This window comes from Larus michahellis, chromosome W (assembly GCF_964199755.1).
Source record: "Larus michahellis chromosome W, bLarMic1.1, whole genome shotgun sequence".
In the NCBI taxonomy this organism is placed as follows: domain Eukaryota; kingdom Metazoa; phylum Chordata; class Aves; order Charadriiformes; family Laridae; genus Larus; species Larus michahellis.
Genome location: NC_133929.1, coordinates 4,756,233 through 4,779,936, shown reverse-complemented (window position 1 = coordinate 4,779,936; position 23,704 = coordinate 4,756,233). Strand labels below are relative to the sequence as shown.

The 23,704-nt window shown below is 41.8% G+C and overlaps 1 protein-coding gene across 2 annotated transcripts in view; it reads right to left on the bottom strand.

Moving 5' to 3' along the window:
• LOC141735419 (F-BAR domain only protein 2-like) overlaps positions 1-23,459 on the bottom strand; it is a 169,494-nt gene extending 146,035 nt beyond the window's left edge. For both annotated transcript variants that reach the window (XM_074568123.1, XM_074568124.1), the window contains exons 1-5: positions 23,265-23,459; positions 16,115-16,206; positions 8,174-8,248; positions 5,411-5,552; positions 5,174-5,326 (exon numbers count right to left, since the gene is read on the bottom strand). In XM_074568123.1, coding sequence (XP_074424224.1) covers positions 5,174-5,326; positions 5,411-5,552; positions 8,174-8,248; positions 16,115-16,206; positions 23,265-23,294 — 492 coding nt within the window. In that variant the 5' untranslated portion in view covers positions 23,295-23,459. The remainder of the gene's footprint in view (positions 1-5,173; positions 5,327-5,410; positions 5,553-8,173; positions 8,249-16,114; positions 16,207-23,264) is intronic.
• Positions 23,460-23,704: the final 245 nt, after the last annotated feature.

Genomic DNA, 23,704 nt, shown 5'->3' with positions numbered 1-23,704 from the left:
GGAGGAGTGGACAGGTCAGGTGACCCAAACTGACCAACAGGGTATTCCAGCCCATCTGCCATGCTCAGCATAAAAGCTGAGGGATCAAAGGGCTCTTCTTCAATTGCTCGGCTTCTTCAAGGGCTCTCTTTCTTCACTGACTGATGTCTGAGGAGGACCCTATCAGTTCATCTACTTTTGATACTCATCAGTGTGTTCTGGAATCCAGTTCCCATTTGTCACTGAGACCAGTCTGGAACTTTCCCAGTGACTGCCACTGACTGTCTCCCTGGGAGCTTGATATGGTTTTGTATATGTTTATATATATTGTATCTATTTTATTATTTCATTTTTCATTTTATTGTTACTATTTAAGTAGTTTAGAGTTATGAGTTCAGAAAAAACTATTTCTCTCTCTCTTCTTCTCCTTGGAGCGAGAGGTGGGGGAGAGCATCTGTCATCTTGTCATTGGCCAACCTGGCCCAAACCACAACACAAGACAAGAGGTAACAGGCACAAACTTGAACATAGAAAGTTCCACCTAAACATGAGGAGGAACTTTACTTTGAGGGTGGCAGAGCACTGGAACAGGCTGCCCAGAGAGGTGGTGGAGTCTCCTTCCCTGGAGACATTTAAAACCCCCCCGGACGCGTTCCTGTGGAACCTGCTCTAGGTGAACCCCCTGCTCTGGCAGAGGGGTTGGACTAGATGACCTCCAAAGGTCCCTTCCAACCCCTACCATTCTGGGATTCCCTCACATCCTATGACTGGATCCCAGGGAGAAGAGCTCAGCACCTCCCTCTCCACGTCCCCTCCTCAGGAAGCTGTAGAGAGCAATGAGGTTGCCCCTCAGCCTCCTTCTCTCCAAACTAGGCAAACCCAGAGTCCTCAGCCATTCCTCATAGGACATGCCTTCCAGCCCTCTCACCAGCTTTGTTACCCTCCTCTGGATGCATTCAAGGACCTTCACATCCTTCTTAAGTTGTGGGGCCCAGAACTGCACCAATGCTTAATACAGCTGGATCATCACCTCTCTTACCTGTCTGGTTATGCTGTGTTTGATGCACCCCAGGATGCAGTGTGCCCTCTTGGCTGCCAGGGCACGCTGCTGACTCCTATTGAGCCTGCTGTTAACCAGCACCCCCAGATCCCTTTCTGCAGGGCTGCTCTCCAGCCACTCCTCTCCCAATCTATACTCTGTCCCAGGTGCAGAGTCTGGCATTTGGACTTGTTAAATTTCATCCCATTAACGATTGCCCAGTGCTCTAATCTATCTAGATCCCTCTGCAAGGCCTCTTGTCCCTTGAGAGAGTCAACAGCACCTCCCAGTTTGGTATCATCAGCAAACTTACTAATGGTGCATTCAACTCCTGCATCCAAATCACTGAAAAATACTGAACAGCACCAGCCCTAGAATCAAGCCCCGAGGAACACAGCTGGTGACTGGCCACCAGCCAGGTGTAGCCACATTCACTACAACCCCTTTAGCCCTGCCCTTCAGCCAGTTCTTCACCCAGTGCACCATGAATCCACTCATCTCACAGTTGGACAACTTGTCCAGAAGGATGCTGTGAGGGACAGTATCAAAAGCCTTACTAAAATCCAGAAAAACTACATCCACCACCTTCCCTTCATCCACTAGGCAGGTGACCTTATCATAGAAGGTTATCAAGTTAGTTTAACAGGACTTTTCCTTTGTGAACCCATGATGGCTGTGCCTGATGATTGCATGACTCTGTAAATGCCTTTCAATAGTACCCAGTATAATATTCTTCATAATTTTTCCAGGTACTGAGGCTAGACTAACAGGTCTGTGGTTTCCTGGGTCTTCCCTCATGCCCTTCTTGTAAAATGGAATAACATTGGCTAGCTTCCAGTCAGCGGGGACCTCCCCAGACTCCCAAGACCTTTGGTAGGTGGATCAAGAGGAGTCTTGATGTAACATCTTCAGTACTCCTGGATGAATCCCATCTGGCCCCATGGACTTGTGAACATTCAGCTGATACAGCTGGTCCCTTACAATTTCAGTATCCACAAGTGGAAAAATCACTGTTCCCACACTCATGGTCCTCCAACTCAGACCTTGAGCTGCCCGGCCCATTATCAGTGTTGTTAAAGACTGAGGGGAGGAGAAAAAAAAAAAAAAAGGAAAAAAAAAAAAGCATTCAATGCCTCCACTTCTTCGTCCCTGATGACCATCTGTCATGGTTTGGGCTGGATTGGCCAATGAGAATGACAGATGCCCCCCCACCTCTCTCTCCAAATAGAAGAGGGGAAGAGAGAGAAATTCATGAGTTTAGGAAAAAGCTGAACTACTTTCATGAAAATATTAATAAGTTAATAAAAAATGAAATATATACAAAACCGTATTAAGCTCCCAGGATGACAATTGTGTCACCAGCAGGCACAGGGAAAGTCCCAGACTAGAGTCAGCGACAAATGGGAACTGGATTCCGCATCTGGAGTCAGGAATGCACAAATCAGGATCAAAGGCAGACAAACAGACAGGGTCCTCCTCGGACATCAGCCACTGAAGAAAGAGGGCTGACCCCTTTTATCCTTCAGCTTTTATACTGAGCATGGGGCAGATGGGATGAAATACCCCTGTTGGTCGGTTTTGGGTCACCTGTCCTGTCCACTCCTCCCTGCAGGTGGGACCCCTCTACGCTTTTCTGCTTGCAACCCTCCAATGGGGCAAATAACAAAATTAGCTGACCTTGGTTGTCATAGCAATAAGTAAAAGCAAGAGCCTCTCTGCCTACCATTCCTTGGCATTCACTATTCACCCGAAGTGAACAGTTTTCTGCACAATATGCTGTTAATTTCAAAGATTTAGAAGAGACTTAGCTGAAAAGTAAAATTAATGAAAATAAAATTGGTTCTGTTCTACCTCAAACTAGGACACCATCTTCAACAAGTATCGGTCCAATGTTTTCTTTAGGCCTCCTCTTGCTATTAATGCACTTAAAGAGAGACACAGACATACTAGAGAGAGTCCAGCAAAGGGCCATGAAGTAGGGTTTGATATATTAAAGCTGCAAACTAATTGAAGTAGGGGCTTAATATATTAGAACTGTAAACTAGAGTAGGAGCTTAATTTAGGAGACTAGGCGCCTTAAGGCTGTACAAAGAGCAGATGCAACAGTTGTAGTACTAAATGGCAGAACTTATCTCCTATTTTTTTAAGAAAGAATGCTTTAGGACAATATAACCTTGTAGTAGAAGCTTATCTCTCAAAACAAGGGGCCCAGGGTTACTGAGGAATGCAGAGACTAGTCAAAGCTAACACCTTTGATGCACCAGCAAGAATAAAGGAGTAGAGTAGAGGCCTGCAGTTGACCCAGAAGTCACAATGATGAAGAGGAGTGGAGGAAGTAAACGACCACCAGATATCTCTGAAGACCACCGAGAGACTCTAGTGCGCATGCGGGAGTGGGCAGTAACCTGTAATAATGAGGTAATGAATAGGTAATCATTTCTTGGAAAGCTAGTGAATATGCATACATAGTATGAATTTAAACCGTACAACTAAATCAGTTGTCGCACACATTAGATGGATCAATCCCCTGTGCGCCCGGTGCTGCAATAAAGAATACCTGCTTAGTAGTCACCAAGGCTATTGAGCCTTAACTTCAGCATTTCACTGCATCAGCCACCAAGATGATGAAGAGACCGGACCATCTCTCTTATGAGGAAAGGCTGAGAGAGCTGGGGCTGTTCAGCCTGGAGAAGAGAAGGCTCAGGGGAGATCTTGTCAATGCATGTAAACACCTGAAGGGAGGATACAAAGACGACAGAGCCAGGCTCTTTCCAGTTATGCCCAGTGACAGAACCAGAGGGAATGGGCACAGACTGAGACACAGGAGGTTCCCTCTGAACATCAGGAAACACTTTTTGACTGCAAGGGTGACCAAGCACTGGAACAGGTTGTCCAGGGAGACTGTGGAGTCTCCATCCTTGGAGATCTTCAAAAGCCATCTAGTCACAGTCCAGGGCGACTGGCTCTAGGTGATCCTGCTTGAGCAGAGGTGTTTGGACAAGATGACCTCCAGAGGTCCCTTCCAACCTTAACCATGCTGTGATTCTGTGAATGGATCAAACTCCCCCATGACCCAAGGACAGTACTAAAAGCAACATCAAGTTACTCATCCCTTGGGGTTTTGGTCCACATTATTGGAACCTCTTAAATTAGCATGTTAACTTGTTTTTCTTCTCAATGGAATAGACTTCAACTACTCCTATAATTAGCTACTTTTTCGCACTTGAGGGGAAAACACAAAACTTCCTACTCCTTAATTCAATAACAAAAGCATTGAGTGTTTGCATATTTACTTAAGAAAATGCATCCAAAAACATAATAGAAGCTGAAACAGTTATATGCAATTTCTGTAAAAGCCACTGAACAAAATTATCATATGAAGCAGTTAATTACAAAATAAAGAATTAGAACTGCATTGCAGTCAGAACAAATAAGGAAGTGCAAACAAAAAATAAACAGGCATTCAAAGTATCATGCTGTCCTGGTTTCAGCTGGGATGGGGTTAACTTACTTGCTAGCAGCTGGTGTAGTATTGTTTTGGATTTAGGATGAGAATAGTGTTGATAGCACATTCGGGGTTTTGGTTGTTGCTAAGCAGTCAAGGCCTTTTCTGCTCCTCACCCCACCCCACCAGCGAGCAGGCTGGGGGTGCACAAGAGGTTGGGGGGGGACACAGCCGGGACAGCTGACCCCAACTGACCAAAGGGATATTCCAGACCATATGACGTCATGCTCAGCATATAAAGCTGGGGGAAGGAGAAGGAAGGGGGGGTTGTTCAGAGTGATGGCGTTTGTCTTCCTAAGTCACCATTACATGTGATGGAGCCCTGCTTCCCTGGAGATGGCTGAACACCTGCCTGCCAATGGAAAGCAGGGAATGAATGCCTTGTTTTGCTTTACTTATTAAACCGTCTTTATCTCAACCCACGAGTTTTCTCACTTTCACCCCTCTGATTCTCTTTCTCCATCCCACTGTGAGGGGAGTGAGACAGTGGCTGCATGGTCCTAGTTGCTAGCTGGGGTTAAACCACGACACACACACATTATGAAATAGCCACAACGACTTTTAGCCCTTCCTGAGCATTTCACTTACTAATACAAGATGAATGTGTTACAGATTGACAACACAATGAATTTAAGATGTCAGAGAACTACCTTATCAACTTCTCTCTGTGTTGCTCCTTCCTTTTTCAAACGTTCTTGTTCAACACACTTGGCATTGTAGTTTTCCTTTGATTTCTGTAAGGCCTGAGTGATACTTTGAATATTTTGCACTGCTTCCAGTGTTCCTGAAACATCTTCTTTAGTCTGCCAAATATCACATAGTTGTCAAAACCAAGCCATTTTAACATTAACAAGTCATTGGACATGCATAAGAAAAAAGTTAATAACCTTTTTATAAGTTTTGATTTGTTCATCTCCATACTTGTGAACTTCTTTTATTAGCTCTTGTAATCTCCGCACAAGGTCCAAGTGACAGCTTGCTAGTTTTTCTGTTGAGGTTTTGAAGACATCCCAAACTGGTGCAAATGTCCTAGATTGAGGGGAAAAAAAAATTTAACACTAATCTGAATTTTTTTTCTTTCAGTCGGCTACAGGTTTTTTTTAAATAGTGCTAAAGTATAACTGATATGTTTACAGAATTTCAGCTCTGTTGCTAAAACTGAAGAAAAAAAAATCAACAACTGCTATAATGTTCTTATTAAATGTTTCAAACATAATTGGATTCCTACCTAACTTTTCAGTGTTTTATGTTTTACCTGTATTTACTCTAATGTGTAACATGCAGCAAAATTAACTTGTTCTTCTCCATTATCAACATACAATAATGACAAAAGATATACCTAAAGATGATGCAAGAGCAGGTAAAAAAAAAAATGTACAAGTATTTTTATGTGCATACTTGAATAGCAAATAGAAAACAAAAGTTACTTGGCTAGTTAAGTTTCCAGTTGTCTTGCATCATTACTACCACAAAATTAACCATATGGTAAAGGAAGGTAGGGGACAGGTCATTCCTTATATTCAGATTTCTATACCGAATGGACTTCTCCAGCTATTCTAAAGACATGGTGCATATCTGGTTGCACAGTGGGCCCGTGCAAACCTCAAAGTTCTGTTGCGTGAAAAGGGGGCAAAGTGGTTTTGGCAGAAGATAAACCCCCTTGCGTTCTAATAGTCCTCACCGAGGTGGGAGGCCAGGTGCGGCTAGGTTTAAATTCTGAGTGATGCCCAATTCAGCACTATCAGTCCAATCGCGTTTAATATGTATTAAACTTATGATTTGGATACACTAATAGTGGACTGCACCTTCAGTCTAGTCGTGCTCATGAACTAGCACGGCCACTCTCCAGTCTTTGGTCGCATTCAGTGAGAAACCGAAATGACTAGCTACTTAAACAGTGCAGTTTATTTGAACAACAGATATATAGGTTCTTAGGATTGCCGGTGATAAATACACTGTCTGCAAAGCACGTGCAAATGAAAGTATTGTTACATATACAAAACGCGCGACAAAGTTATAAACGATACAGCCTGGCTCTAAATGTAGGAAAGAGATTCTCTAGAGAAATTTCTAAGTTTCCCGAGGAAACACTCGCTATAATCTAAGTCTTACCCAAAGGCGTCCCTATGGGGGGTGGGAGGGAAGAAAGGCTCAGCCCGTCGACTGGTCCTGGAAGTCAATGATGGAGTTCTCCCGACTTGTTCACAATGGCGTCTTCCCTGATATCCCCCCTCTCTCGGGCTATTTTTATACTATTTTTTTATCTTCAAAGTGGAGTTTGAGTGACTTTAGTCATAAATACTTTTATTATGATTGGTGTACTCAAGGAGGAGTGGTTGCACCTTGGGGGCGGATAGCCTCCGGGATGGAGGTGTGTTTTGATACATTGTAATGAGCAAAGTTCGCACAAAAGGACAGCATTTCATCAACATTTGATGAAATGTTGGCTCAGGTAGCGAGTAGGGCCGCTTATCTGTTTTGTAGTAAGCAAGTAGGCAGCTTATCTGTTCCATAGTACCATCTCGTCCCCATATCTGCTATTCGTCACAAGGGAAGGCCATGGAACAATCGCATTCCGTTCCATCCCTTGTGTAGTTTCGCAAACAACCTTGTACAGGTGATCGCAGATGTGGCATTCTTCGTGTGCCAGCTGCAGCTGTATTCTACCTCAGAAGTCTCTTGATTTCATGACTTTCCTTAATGTGTGAACAATGCTGTACTTTTGTATTCTTGGCCAATTTAGTAATTATTCCACAAGTTCAACCAGGCCAAGTGCAAGGTCCTGCCCCTGGGTCATGGCAATCCCAGGCACAAATACAGGCTGGGTGGAGAATGGCTTAAGAGCAGCCCTGAGGAGAAGGACTTGGGGGTGCTGGTGGACGAGAAGCTCAACATGAGCCAGCAACGTACGCTTGCAGCCCAGAAAGCCAGCTGTATCCTGGGCTGCATCAAAAGCAGCATGGCCAGCAGGGCAAGGGAAGTGATTCCACCCCTCTACTCTGCTCTGGTGAGATCCCACCTGGAGTACTGTGTCCAGCTCTGGGGTCCTCAACATAAGGACATGGACCTGTTGGAACGGGTCCAGAGGAGGGCCATGAAAACAATCAGAGGGCTGGAGCCCCTCTCCTATAAGGACAAGCTGAGAGAGTTGGGGTGGTTCAGCCTGGAGAAGAGAAGGCTCTGGGGAGACCTTATAGCAGCCTTCCAGTACCTGAAGGGGACTTACAGGAAAGATGGGGAGGGACTCTTTATGAGGGAGTGGAGCGATAGGACGAAAGGGAATGGTTTTAAAATGAAAGAGGGGAGATTCAGACTAGATAGAAGGAAGAAGTTTTTTACAATGAGGGTGGTGAAACACTGGAACAGGTTGCCCAGAGAAGTTGTGGAAGCCCCATCCCTGGAGGTGTTCAAGGCCAGGCTGGATGGGGCTTTGAGCAACCTGGTCTAGTGGGAGGTGTCCCTGCCCATGGTCAGGGAATTTGAGCTAGATGATCTTCAAGGTCCCTTCCAACTCTAGCCATTCTATGATTCTGTATTTTGCATTTTTAAAGGTGTTAAAGTTATGCTACCTTCAATATCATCAATATTCAGAATAAAACTTGATTCTTAACACATATGCAGTTAATTATTTCTCTCTTATACACACTTACCCAAGTTGCGTGTAATTGCCCGCTGATTTGGCTAGTTTTGTCATTGACCTTGAATATGCCTCCTCTATTGTAGCCCTGTCAAAGAAAGCAATCAAAAGCATAATCGAAATTTTTAAGATATTTGAAGACAGATAAACATGCATTCTAAAGGTGCAAAGCATAGGACTTTTTACTTCAGCTGAAAATGACTCCATTTTATGACCCCTCAAAAACTGTATGTCAAACCACAGAAGTATATTTAAAAAAAAATAAAAATCTAAGAACACAGTGACAGAATATTGCAGGGAACAGAAACAAGTAAAACCTAAGGGCTCAAGACTTACAAAAGATCATTCCTTCCTTCCTATACTCTCTGCTGTTCCCCTCTGCCTTTAACATTCTTTAGTAGGAGTCAAAACACAGTGACATAACAATAGCCCACATAAAACTGTCTAAATACCAGAGATTTACAGAGCAACAAAATCAAATATCTTTGTAATGGAAACATTAAAAATCCCAAACTGAATGCGTACTGAGCATTCACATTTGTTCACATTAAATAAAATGGGGTCTTGTCTAGTTTGTGTGTTGTGGGTTTTGTTTTGGTTTTTTTTTTTTGGTTTTTTTTTGGGGGGGGGGTTTGTTTGGTTTTGGTTTTTTTTTTTTAAAGTTCTTTGCATAGTGATGTTTGAGTTTGGAAAACATAGTCAAATAACATGCAATGAAATATATTGTGTTCTACTGTTTATAATTATTTTTAAAGAAGTTTTTATCAATATATTCTGATTTCTTTTAGATAAACTCTTCCCTACATAAAGTTTCATTATATTTTCCTGCACTCAAACCTACATTTTTACTTGTCTTTTGGAGATTCAAAATCCAAGGGTCCACATAGATTTCCCCCTTAGAGCCTGTACTGGGGCAATTGCCATGGAACAGCAGTCACACACAACATATCATGGCAGTGACTCCCCTGGAAGTCCTTCTCCCATCAATCTTCCTCACTCTCCTATTATTAAGGTTAAGATACACACTAATATAATTTTCCACCCTAAATCAATACTCAATATGTAGTGTCAAGTTAGATTTATAAGCATTCTGGATTTGAGCAACTACTGTAATTGTCTGTCTTGAAAATCCAAAATCTTGAAGCAATTTCTTTCCTGCTTTATAATACCTATATTCAGGGGCAGAAGAGTAAAAAAAAAAAAAAAAAAAGAGATGACAAATTCACCATTCTCTCAAGTTACCATGACTAACCACTTATTGCTGAGGCAGATGTTTTTATTTCTCCTTCACAGCAACACTTTCCAAGCAAAAAGCATTTTCTTATGAAAATATGAAACAAAGTAGTAGCAGTCACCTGAAACTTTGACAGAGGAGCATGTATTTAAACCTAGTGAACTTCCAAAATAACAATCCAGTCATTTAGACAATCAATTTGGAGAAGGGGATTAAGTTATAAAATACAGTAATTCAATTACATTTTAAATCTCACCTACAAACAGCTACAAAGTTATTCACCATTAAAAAAAAAATAAAATACCAACATCAAAGCTTTTTCCTCCTTCCCCATATGTAAGCATTCTTGATGATCTGAAAAAGTTTAAGTTTCCAAGGTTTGGAATTCTTGCTCACTGCCCAGCAGCAAGCACATATGTACAGACACCCAGAAGAGACACTGATTTATTTTTTTTTAATTACCATGATGAACAATATATTTTGATTAATTATCAGTAGCCTCTATCAAAGTTTTCCAGATTTGAGCTCAATGTTGTTTTTTTTTTTTTTTTTTTTTAAACACAAGATTTCTGACCAAAATCCACACCTCTCTGCAGCAATTTACAAAATACTTACATGAGCAATCTCCACAAAACTGGAGTTCCCCAACTTATTACACATTATCAACATACAACAGTTACAAACACTAACACCCGAAACATGCTGTTGCTGACTAGATGGGCATATATATCTACATTTGTTTTATCAACTGACTTCCCAGAGCATTCTGATGTACTGGTAACACACTATGAACATCTGAGTAAATTAGTTTTCACTAATTTGAAAATCTGTCTTTGATTGGAATCTGTTAAATATTTAAACTGAAATGGGAATACATGCATTGTCAGTTTCTTCTGATCAAGGAGTTTCTTTTTCATGATGCTTACAGACAACTGGCACAGAAAAATGTTTTAAAGACTTCCGGAGAAAAGCCAACAATACTTATTCAGTTCCTAGCTGAGCAGAGTGGTTTCTTACACATAAATGCTTTAGGTGTTAAATGCACACAAACACAAGACAGCTCACCTACAAAATCTTCCCAATATTTAAAGAAAAAAAACAACAAAAAACCCCACAAACCCCAAAACAGCACGGGGGCAGCCCAATCTTCTTATATTTTAACTTCTTTTAAAACATAATTTCTACATGCTTTATCAAGAATAGAACAAAGATATCTATCTTTCAGCAGACAGATATCCTGACCCACTCAAGATTTACCAACATTGAGCAGACTGCCTGCCACAAAATTCACTCTTTCAGGACACATATCTGAACCTCCTAGAAAGCAATAACTACTGACTGAGCAAGTCTTTCCCATTCACAGTAGCAGAATATCTGGACAAAAGGCAGTAAAGAACCATAGATCCAACTATCCTACAGTTCCTTTAGTACCTGACCATTAACAAATACTCAAAAATGAAAAAGTGAATACCACATTTGAAAACTGAATTGGTATTGACTAACTGAACACAGACAAAGGGGAAACCTTCTGCTCCTTCTAGGGATATCCAGTTTCATTTTATCAGAGGAAAAAAAACTTTGTGATTTCAGAAGGTTCTTATAGAAGTTTTGAAAGAAAGATTGTAATTAAAATGCTTAAGCTGACTATAATTATAAAAAAAACCCCACCATTTTTTCCACATACTAGACAATTTTTCTTTTTTAGTTATTACTATTTCCAAGGCTGGAGAAAAGGGAACAATACTCTTCCCTGATTAGGCTGCACACAACCAAAACACTATTCTGAACAGCACAACTAATGGAAACTGACTTCATACAAACATGTCCTTTGTGCCCTAATCAGTTTGTACGTGCAAATACACTCAACTGTCTTTCCTTTCTCTTTTATGCCACTCCCATAAAAAAATAAAATATTCTGGCTAGTCTGGAGACTCCAGCAATGCTGACTGACCAGCTGACAACTGTATATACTGTTTGATAGTAAAGTACTCTAACTTTTTGTATGTACTATCGCCAACTCAGATGTGTCTCCTCTACTTAGCCAGCAATTTTCAGTTTTTCCACTCTCCTATATCTCCACATGTGAATAAAACTGGCCAATATGTTCAGAAGGAATGGAAGGGCAGACATGAAGAAATTGAAAATATATATGTTTAGTCTTCATAGGGAACAACTCAGAAAATCAGGTGTAAGTAGGGCATAAAAACACTAGATATAGGTGGCTCCTAATTAATCTTGCTCATCCACTTACATATCTCTAGTAGAAGAGAGTACCGCAAAATAATATTCAGACTACAGGAGGGAAAGAGATAATTGTATACATCATCTCTTAAGTTCTTTGCAATAAGTAGTAGGTTTTTTTCATCAATCCTCCTGATCCAAAGGAAGGGGATTGAAAGGGATACAGGCCCTTCAGGAAAGAAAAGCAGGGGGGACAACGAGGAGATGTTGCCCTCTATGTCCATGACCATCTGGAGTGCATGGAGCTCTGCCTGGGGATGCATAAGGAACCAACTGAGAGCTTATGGGTCAGGATTAAAGGGAGGGCAGGGACAGGTGATGTTATAGTGGGGGTCTGTTCAGGCCACTTGACCAGGAAGACCAAGCAAATGAGGCCCTCTATAGACAGATGGGAGCAGCCTCATGTTCACAGGCCCTGGTCCTCATGGGGGACTTCAACCATACCAATATCTGTTGGAGGGACAACACAGCAGGGCACAAGCAATCCAGGAGGTTCCTGCAATGTGTTGATGATAGCTTCCTTCTCCAACAAATAGAGGAGCCCACGAGGAGAGGAACCACACTGGACCTTGTTCTCACCAACAAGGAGGGGCTGGTGGGGAATGTGAAGCTCAAAGGAAGCCTTGTCTGCAGTGACCATGAGATGGTGGAGTTCAAGATCTTTAGGGCGTCAAAGAGGACGCACAGCAAACCGACTACCCTGGACTTCAGGAGAGCAGACTTTGGTCTCTTCAGGGACCTGCTTGATGAAATACTGTGGGATAAAGCCCTGGAAGGAAGAGAGGCCCAGGAAAGCTGGTTAGTATTCAAGGACCACCTCCTCCAAGCTCAGGTGTGATGCATCCCAACAAAGAAGTTGTCAGGCAAAAACACCGGGAAGCCTGCATGGATGAACAAGGAGCTCTGGATACACTCAAACAGAAAAAGGAAGCCTGCAGAGGGTGGAAGCAAGGACAGGTAGCCTGGAAGGAATACAGAGAAATTGTCTGAGCAGCCAGGGATCAGGTTAGGAAAGCTGAAGCCCTGACAGATAGAGTTAAATCTGGCCAGGAGCATCAAGGGCAACAAGAAAAGCTTCTATAGGTATTTCAGTGATAAAAGGAAGACTAGGGAAAATGTAGGCCCTCTCCAGAAGGAAACGGGAGACCTGATCACCCAGGACAAGGCTGAGGTACTCAACCTCTTTTTTGCCTCGGTCTTCACCAGCAAGGGCTCTAACCACACTGCCCAAGTCCCAGAAGACAAAGGCAGGGACTGGGAGAACAAGGTACTGCCCACTGTAGGAGAAAACCAGATTCAAGACCAGTTGAGGAGCCTGAAGGTGCACATGTCCATGGGACCTGATGGGATTCATCCGTGGGTCCTGAGGGAACTGGCAGATGAAGTTGCCAAGCCACTATCCATCATATTTGAGAAGTCGTGGCACTCTGGTAAAGTTCCCACTGACTGGAAAAGGGGAAACATAACCCCCATTTTCAAAAAGGGAAAAAAGGAAGACCCAGGGAACTACAGGCCAGTCAGTCTCACCTCTGTGCCCAGCAAGATCATGGAGCAGATCCTCCTGGAAACTCTGCTAAGGCATATGGAAATAAGGATCTGATTGGTGACAGCCAACATGGCTTCACTAAGAGGAAATCGTGCCTGACAAATTTGGTGGCTCCCTACGATGGCGTTACAGCATTAGTAGATAAGGGAAGAGCAACTGACATCATATACCTGGACTTGTGCAAAGCATTTGACGCTGTCCCGCATGACATCCTGGTCTCTAAATTGGAGAGATATAGATTTGACGGATGGACCCCCTCAGTGGATAAGGAACTGGCTGAATGGCTGCACTCAAAGCGTTGCAGTCAACAGCTCGATGTCCGAGTGGAGACCACTGATGAGTGGTATTCCTCAGGGGTCAGTACTGGGACCAGTACTATTTAACATCTTTGTCAGCGACATGGATGTTGGGATTGAGTATACCCTCAAGTGCAAGCGTAAGTTTGCTGACGACACCAAGCTGTGTGGAGCAGTCAACATGCTAGAGGGAGGCGATGCCATCCAGAGGGACCTGGACAGGCTTGAGAAGTAAGCCTGTGCGAACCTCATGAAGTTCAACCAGGCCAAATACAAGGTCCTGCACCTGGGTCGGGGTAATGCCAAGCACAAATACATGTTGGGTGGAGAATGGAGTGAGAGCAGCCCTGAGGAGAAGGACTTGGGGGTGTTGGTGGATGAGAAGCTCAACATGAGCTGGCAATGTGTGCTCACAGCTGAGAAAACCAAGCGCAGCCCAGGCTGCATCAAAAGCAGCATGGCCAGCAGGGCGAGGGAGGTAATTCTGCCCCTCTACTCTGCTCTGGTGAGACCCCATCTGGAATACTGCATCCAGCTCTGGGGCAGGTCCAGAGGAGGGCCACAATCAGAGGGCTGGAGCATCCCATGAGGACAGACTGGGAGAGTTGGGGTTTTTCAAGCTGGAGAAGAGAAGGCTCCGGGGAGACCTTGTAGCAGCTTTCCAGTACCTAAAGGGGGCCTACAAGAAAGCTGCAGAGGGACTTTTTACAAGGCCATATATTGATAGGACGAGGAGTTATGGCTTCAAACTGGAAGAGGGGAGATTTAGATTAGATATCGGGAAGAAATTTGTCACTATGAGCATGGTGAGACACTGGCCCAGGTTGCCCAGAGAAGCTGTGGATGCCCCATCCCTGGAGGTGTTTAAGGCCAGGCTGGATGGGGCTTTGAGCAACCTGGTGTAGTGGGAGGTGTCCCTGCCCACAGCAGGGGGGTTGGAACAAGATGATCTTTAAGGTCCCTTCCAACCTAAACCATTCTATGATAAACAAAGATACAAAACAGAATACGGTCAAGACAAGCAAGACTGTTGTAGTATTACCCAATACAATGTCTTTTGAGATCAAGAATTTGACCCACATGTGCTACTGAACCATATTTATTTCCCAGGAAATAGACTGACAATACTGCAATAACCTGCCAATGGCAGTGGAAAGGCTTCACTGCCTAGATATGGACAGTCATAAGCATTTTTTACTTAAGTGAGAACACCAAATATTTAAAGTCCATTTATTTCTTTGAAACTACAAACTATATGCCACAAACTACCACTAGCTTAGACTGAGATTCATCAGTGATGTACCCGACTTGAAAAGCAGCATATATTTGGCATGCAACTTTTTTTGTTTTTATGGCAGCCTGGCATATCAAGATGTTTCAATAAAGCAGAGATGAAGAAAACACAACGGATATTCAGTCAATATTAAAAGCAGTTAAGCAGTTTTTAAATTAAAAAAATAATTTTTTTTAGCAGCTTGTGAAGCCCTAAACATTTCATACTAAACATCAACAGCGTAATATCCCTCCGCTAAATCCAAAATCCACTAAATCCAGAACTGTCTCGCTTCATAATATGTTTTCTGGAATCAGGGATTCTTGAAACACAGCATTCCTTGGTTTGTGCAGTCCTTCCAACAGGAGACAGCCTATCAGATATGGACTCTGGAATTCACCTGTTTCACTCAGTGGAAAGATTTTTGTCATTTTCTCCACTTCAACTCCCTTTGAAACTATGCAAAAGTCAGTGTCGCTGAGTACCTGTCAGATATGATGGCTACATCTTGTTGAAATTTTTTTTAAAAATTCTTAGTTGAGGTCTATTTCAGGCCAAAACTGAAATTTTGATAAAAAAAAATCCAGAAAACAAAGGCTGTTTTTTTTTAGACAGCTTTTACTGCAAGAAACCTTCACTGAAACAGGTCCTCAATTAGTCTCTTGCAAGTTTTTTCCATGCATCATCTGGTGTCAGTAACCAAATAAGACAAAATTCTGAAGCAGACATATCATTAATTTCATCCATCATGGAAATTCTTATGGTCAAAGTAGCAGCAGCAATCATCTTTTATAAAGAACATCTGTTTAGGAAGTTGTCACATCTGCAGGTTTCAGTTCTGTCCCTTCCATCCCATAAAGAACAACCTGAGTCATTTTCTGCATATTATTTTCTTGTCCATATGTATCACTCCCTTTTCTTTAATCAACCTAGTTTCTCAACATCTTAAAAAAATTATACTTTTAGATTAAGATCATACTAGAACTTGCCAATACCCTAATTCTACATCTATAGTCAAAAACTTCGAGACTGATAATTTTTACTACTTAAATTGTTGCTTTTCTTCCAAACGTGACAAAAAAATATGGATTAATTTAAATAAACTGCTGGACACCTAATGTGGCACTTCTAGCTTTTTACTCTTGTTTTTTTAATTCAAACCTAAAAATTAGAAGTTTGTTATTAATTGACGCTTAAGAGTCACTATTCAGTTCTAAGGGAATGGAATAAACCTAAATGTTCTTGTAGGATATGAGAGACATTTTAAAATGCTCCTTGATTTTTATGTTTTGCACATTACTTAAATAATGATAAACTTAAATAAAACCCACAAAGAGCGAGGATTAGCAAGGATGAATACTTACCTTTCTCTTATAAAGTCTGCTAAGTCTTTTGTTGACAAATGTCCGTGTTTCATGTTGTGATAGAGGACATCAAAGCCATTGTTCCTTTCCCCCTAAAGATTAATAATAAAAAGAAAGTAGAACTATGAAACACAACATGCTAAACCAATTACAGAACAAAGTATGGAACCAATATATTTTAATAACTGATCAAGTTTCATGAAGTGAATGATTTCTAATGCTTCAGCTTTTTACCAATTGCTGTTAGTTCCCTTCAATCCCTTATATGTAAAACAAATTAAAATCACCTCAGCAACCACTGCTACCCTTTGAATGACAACTCTTCTATTACATATTTCTAGACTATATTTAAAGCCATTTATTTTCTATGTTTCTACGTGTCTTGTATTCTTTCACTTCCCATCTTATTAAACATATACTTAATACTGCATTCCCTCATATCTTTCATTATTTCCCATGAACTAAAATTCACACTTTGGGATCACTGGATATCCCACCTCCCCAATTCTTCATGGATATGCCTCTGTTTTTTGTAAAACTGGTAAAAATCACTAACTTCTTCCTTCTCACAAGTAACATTCCTTTGTCTATTCTTAAGTTTAGTTTTAAAACTTAAAACATTTTCCAATCAGTAAGGCATATCTCACCATTAAAACTGAGACACTGCCCTAAAAACTGATTAATAAACTCAGCCAACTTATCACTCTGGCACCATAGTGAACTTCCCCCAAACAGGAGAAAGCAACAATAAATGAAATGAAGGTGAGACAAGGCACAGAATAACAACACTGCTACTATAAGAGTTTTCCTGTCAAACTATCCATTCCCCTCCTGCCTTCCAAAAGCTTCAAATCCATAATGCTGCTGCTACTAAAGACAGAAGCACGCTCTCAGGAAAATTGTATGCATGTTCACGTTGGAAGGGAAAGAAGGATGGGAAGCAGAATCTTGGACTTTTCACAATGGCAGCTCTACATCTCCAGTGAAAGGAGCCTGAGGATTTGGTCAGACACCACTCCAATCATTTCTGTCCTTTTTGTTCTGGAAAAATTTGTTTGTGGAGCCATAAGGCACACCTGATCAGGGAAACTATACAGCTGAAAAATAAAGCTAGCAAATAAAAATCAGTGATCCAGATCTCTATGAGGACATGAACAGCTGCATTGCTCAGCAAAATTGATGGGAACAAGGAGGTGGCGGCGGGCAGGGATCTGCCAGCTTAAGTGGAATCAGACACAAGCGGATGGATGAACCTCACAGCAGCCGCAGTAGTAGGCCAACTTCTGTGAAGTGTTAACTGCACTAGAATTATTTGCTTTACTTCTTCCAAGCATTGGGGAAAACAAAAAACAAACAAACAAAAAGACAAAGACACCTATAAAATGACTGTTCCTAAGACTGCAGTAAATTGTAATCTGAAAAAGTTCATCAAAACGCAGATCAGTTTAGCATAAGTACAATTACAGAAAGGTCTGTAAGAAGTACAAGTAGAACTAAATTGAATACACCAAAATACAGCAAACTTTAAAAGGACTATCTACAGGGCAAGGCTTTTATATGTTTGAAAAACAAAGGAAGGATGACACTAACTAGTAGGAAATGTAATTTTTTTTAGGTTTTTTTGATGTAGTCTTACTATTCCAAGTACCAGTCTAATCAGAACAGTTCAATGAACTGGAGTAGTTAATGATAACAAATATGAACAAACACTTTTTTTAAACACTTTGCACATTGGGAATGCAATTAAGAACTAATAACTAGCAAACTAGGTTTGAGGAAGCCAGATCCACTTTTATTAACATGCTGGTTTTGGCTGGGACAGAGTTAGTTTTCTTCACAGTCGTTAGTATGGGGCAATGTTTTGGATTTGTGCTGGAAACAGCATTGATAACACAGGGATGTTTTAGCTACTGCTGAGCAGCACTTACACAGAGTCAAGGCCTTTGCTGCTGCTCACCCCACCCCACCAGCGAGCAGGCTGGGGGTGCACAAGAGGTTGGGAGGGGACACAGCCAGGACAGCTGACCCCAACTGACCAAAGGGATATTCCAGACCATATGACGTCATGCTCAGCATATAAAGCTGGGGGAAGAAGGAGGAAGGGGGGACGTTCGGAGCGATGGCGTTTGTCTTCCCAAGTCACTGTTATGCGTGATGGAGCCCTGCTTCCCTGGAGATGGCTGAACACCTGCCTGCCGATGGGAAGCAGGGAATGAATGCCTTGTTTTGCTTTGCTTGCGTGCACGGCTTTTGCTTTACTTATTAAACCGTCTTTATCTCAACCCACGAGTTTTCTCACTTTCACCCTTCTGATTCTCTCCCCCATCCCACTGTGTGGGAATGAGGAAGTGGCTGCCTGGGGCTTATTTACCAGCTGGGGTTAAACCACAACAACTAAACACAAGATATCTGCAAATGCAAAAAGTAAACAATCCCACTCCCCTTTTACTCCTATCTAACCAGTTTGAAGCTCAAAATAATTTTGACTACTGGTGCACCTTGTTAGTTTTCTGTATTTACTTAATATAAACCTTGAATGCCACTGCATTACAAAAATCACCAGAATAACTCTATAGTTAAGACATTACTGATGTTTTCAATTAAAATACAATAAAACCCCTCTTATTTAACTATACCAAAGTTGTTATTGTGACCAAATTTGGAGTAAACTTTTACAAATAAGCATTAAGCATTTCTTCCAGAAAAACTAATAAAATTCTCCTTTATGAAATGTTCTTTCCCTTGCTTTAAGGTATTCTACCGAAACCAACATATTGATCAAAATGTGCTGAACATAGACTGCTGCTGAACTTTTAAAAACAACTTTTCATAATGGAGTAGCTTTTAATCTTTTCTATACTGGAGCTCCATAAATTTCCTGCCAGTTTAGAAATACAGGAAGGGTAGCATAGCCATGACCCAGCCTCTGGCTGCAGCCTTCCTGAGGGCTGATAATCTATCAGAAATGTAACTTTGCAAACCTTTACGGAATGGAATGAGCCAGAAAAAACAATTCCTGTCATCATCTTGTTTCCCAACTGTAACTGAAGATTATTGCAAACTAGTTTATCCACTTATATGAAGTTTTCAAATCAGTCCTCCTCTTGTTCTTGCCTTCACACTGAATAGCAAAAAGCAAAAGAGAGAAACAGATACTTTTCTCAATTCAAAGTCCCCTGAAAGCCACACCTTTATACATTCTCAATAGTTATCAGAGGCTGTGAGGCTATGTGAAAAATATATTAAGATTTAAACAAAGCAGCAAGTCCAAAGCAGACTCACAGATTTGAGGGCCTATGTGCCTTAAGTTTGGGAAAGCTAAAAGATGTTTTTGCTTGCAAACATAATGCCAACTGCAGCCTACCTTACCAATATCAGGCTCCATCTATGAGCACAAGCATCTCAATTTCAAAACTGTTCAATTATTTACAAGTTACACGATGAAGAGTACTGACTATTAACCTGATGACAATTCTATAAATTAGATTATCTTCTGCTTGTGTTTGGAGACATATACGTACCTATGTAAAAGCATGGTATCTCAGTGCAGAGAGCACACATTTTTCTGCTGAGGAAAAGCTATAGGGCCTATCCAGAACTACTTCATTTAGAAGGTAATTTCATGAAGAGTAGCTCAAACAATTCATACATTGAGCAGCAGAGTTAAGGCTCTCTATTTAGGAAAAAGACAGAGAGGTATACTGCAGCTAAGAGGAAAAAGGTCAATTTACAAAAAACAAGTATGTATTATAGAATGGTTTAGGTTGGAAGGGACCTTAAAGTGCCAAACCCCTGCCATGGGCAGGGACACCTCCCACTACACCAGGTTGCTCAAAGCCCCATCCAGCCTGGCCTTGAACACCTCCAGGGATGGGGCATCCACAGCCTCTTCGGGGCATCCACAGCTTCTCTGGGCAACCTGTTCCAGTGCCTCACCATGCTCATAGTGACAAATTTCTTCCCGATATCTAATCTAAATCTCCCCTCTTCCCGTTTGAAGCCATAACTCCTCGTCCTATCAATATATGGCCTTGTAAAAAGTCCCTCTGCAGCTTTCTTGTAGGCCCCCTTTAGGTACTTGAAGGCCGCTACAAGGTCTCCCTGGAGTCTTCTCCAGCTTGAACAACCCCAACTCTCCCAGCCTGTACTCACAGGAGAGAGGTTCCAGCCCTCTGATCATCTTCATGGCTCTACTCTAGACTTGCTCCAAAAGGTCCATATCCTTCTTAGAATCATAGAATTGCCAAGGTTGGAAGGGACCTTTCAGATCATCTAGTACAACCATCAACCTAACGCTGGCAAAAATCATCACTAAACCATATCCCTAAGCACTATGTCTACCCATCTTTTAAATACCTCCAGGGATGGTGACTCAACCACTTCCCTGGGCAGCCTGTTCCAATGCTTAATAACCCTTTCGGTGTGAAAATTTTTCCTAATATCCAGTCTAAAACTCCCCTGGCACAACTTGAGGCCATTTCCTCTTGTCCCATCACCTGTTACTTGAGATAAGAGGCCGACCCCCACCTCTCTACAACCTCCTTTCAGGTAGCTGTAGAGAGCGCCGGGGAGGTTTAGACTGGATATTTAGAGTGGTACTCAACCATAAAAAGTCTAAGACCCTAATTTACTCCAAATTGTCATAAAATGAAAACTAGATAATCTCCAAATTAAGTTTCCAAACCCTAGTTAAACCGTACAACTGCCTACAGCAAACATGATATATCAATGAAATATGACCAAAAAAATCCACCCCTCTTGTTAGATAAACGCTAAATAGGTAAAGCCTAGAAAAGAATGAATGTGGGAAATAGAGTCACTTGCTTCAATTTCTGGGGTGAGAATTGAAAAATTTGTATCCTTTGCCTCTTGTTTTGGTCAGCTCCAGAGAAGCTGTCCTACAGCTAGTTTTACACTTAACAGTACTACCCATACTATTCTGTCAGATAGGAGAATGAAAAAAAACACATGCAGATTATGCATGCAAGAATCCTAATACAGATAAATCATAATGGCATAGAAGTCCTTTTGGTAGAAAAATTTTGCCTGCATCAAGAAGATTCCAGAGTTATACCAATATGCCAAATAACCGTACACAATCCATTAATGGGGGAGGGGGGCACAACTCCCTCATATAGGTAAAATAAAGTATTTGCTGAAACTAGGTACAACTTTTCAACAACGACAAGATTTGATTTATGCTACTTAAAAGCTACCCTATTTAATAATTAATTTACAAGTTTTAGTGCAACAGAACAATAGAAACTCGGTGTATGTTCCTGTAATTCTGAAATTAAAGTTCCAAACATTAACCAAAACCAACCTTATCTTTACCCAGAAACTCAGAAAGACATATACTAGTCATTATGATTTGTCCATTTGTATTGTCGACTTTTTTTCATTCACCTAACTCCGGGTAAATTTAAACTCATTTTAGGTGCTCTGATAAACATCACTGTCGTTTTGTTTAAACTGTTGCTGCAGTTTCAAATAAGTAACGTGTTTCATACCTTCCGCCTAGGCAATTATTTAATGTACCCTGAATACATGAAAATATTCCTCTGGTGTTATATTTTTGAAAGCTAGCTAACAGTAATTTTCAACTACCAAGTGTCTGAAAGAGCTACATAAAATTGAGAGCATCAAAAGTCAAAAAAAGGAGTCACCTGATGTTTACACTGGCAACATATCTTCTTCAGTTCTGAAAGGTTTGAGGAATTTGAACACAAAAGCAACCTGGGAATTTCAATTTTCTTCTTCCAGCTTCAATAAATTAAATAAAGATCAGCTCCAGAGAAGCTCTATGTACATGAAGGAGAACAGATATTTTTATCTATATCTAGATAACTAAAAATATTTTTTTGAACAAAGAGATGAAAAGTTGCCAACTCATGCTAAATGCAGACAGAGAGGGAGGAGACTGAGAAAATATTGCACAACAGCTCTCTTGAAACTGAGCATCCAACTGTGTGCCAAGCAGAAGAGTAGCACTATATAAACATGTGAATGGAACTCCAGGTGGAAGCATGACAAGCCTCATTATCACTCATATCACATAAGCACATATGAGAATATATCTTATACTTATTAGAGCAAGCTTCTTCACAAAGCTAAGATAATTAGCCCTGAACACAGCCAGCCCTTACATATTACAAAAGAACTTGAAAGGAATCTTCCTCACAGCCATTCTAAAAAAATCTACAGGTAACACCAGCAATTAAAAGATAAAATAAAAAGAATTAGTCAAAACCAATTTAAACACACAATTTTATATCACAGAACTTGCAGACTTACCATGCACAGCATTACACAAAGACCAGTTTCAGCTATACACAGAACTTCCAAGAGTTGAATCAAATTAATTTAAAACAACTAACAAATATACACTGACTGGCTTAGAAATTGCTTATTTTGGTTGACCTGAAACGGTTTAATAGACTCACAATTAACAAGAGTATTGCCTGCACCAGTCAGTTTAAAAATCAAACTTATGTTAAAGCTTATGCAACACTTCTTAAGTAGTGCTAAGAAAACAGTAAGTCAATGATAACGAATACTTTTTATTCTACTGTACCAGTATGAGTGTACTCAAAGTGACAAAACAAAACCTAGCCATGTATAATGGAAATATCTTACAAAAACATTTAATGTTTCTTAATGAAGAAACTTACGGAAGAGAGATCAAACTGCAATAGAAGCCCCATCTACGCACCACAGTGGCTGCAACAGTAGGACCCCTAGCAAAGGGTCTCTTGCTCGTACCTGCACGTCCCTTGGCCCAGCAATCCCTCTCCCCAACGTTTCTCCCTAACGGACCACCGAGCACCGCGCGAGGCAGGGATAGAGCGCTTCCCCCACAGCCCAGCCTGGCCGAGGCAAGGCGAGCCGCGGCAGGCGCAGGAGGCCGCCGCAAGAGGCACAGGGTGCCACGGAGGGGACAGCGGCCACCCTCCCTCCGCCACGCTCCCCACAGCAAGACCCAAGGCCAGTCCTCAGGGTAGCGTAAGAGTCGAGGCTGCTCCTATGGAAAGTACGCCGACTGCACTGTGTTGTGTTGTATTGTATTGTATTGCACCGCACCGCACTTTACCGTGCCGTGCCCATCATCCCACCCGCGACACGGAAAAACCGTCCCGCGCCGCTTCCCTACCCAGAAGCTCTCCACGAAGTACACCATCATCACGACGCCGCCACCCCGACCCTCAGCGAGTTCAGCCTCAGCCACCAAGACGCAATGAGGAAACGGGCACCGATACGACGCGCCAACCTTCCTGTTAACAATGCAACCTCTCCCTTCCACGCAGCTTCGCCACACCCCGTCCCGCGCAGGCGCCACAACACCTGCGCAGGCGCGTCGCATTCTCCCTCCCCCGGGCGGAGGAGCGGCGTGCGCATGCCCAGAGCGCCGGCCCCACCGCAGCTGAGAAGTGCTATCTCAGAAGTGAAGAAACACTGATCTCTGTAGAAATATTAATATACTTGCAGAAGGCAGATTCAGAAATCTTGAGTTAAATCCCCTCTAAAATATTCAGTAAACACTAAGGAGTGACTATACTGAGGGCTGGAATGCATACAAATTATTTGACAGCC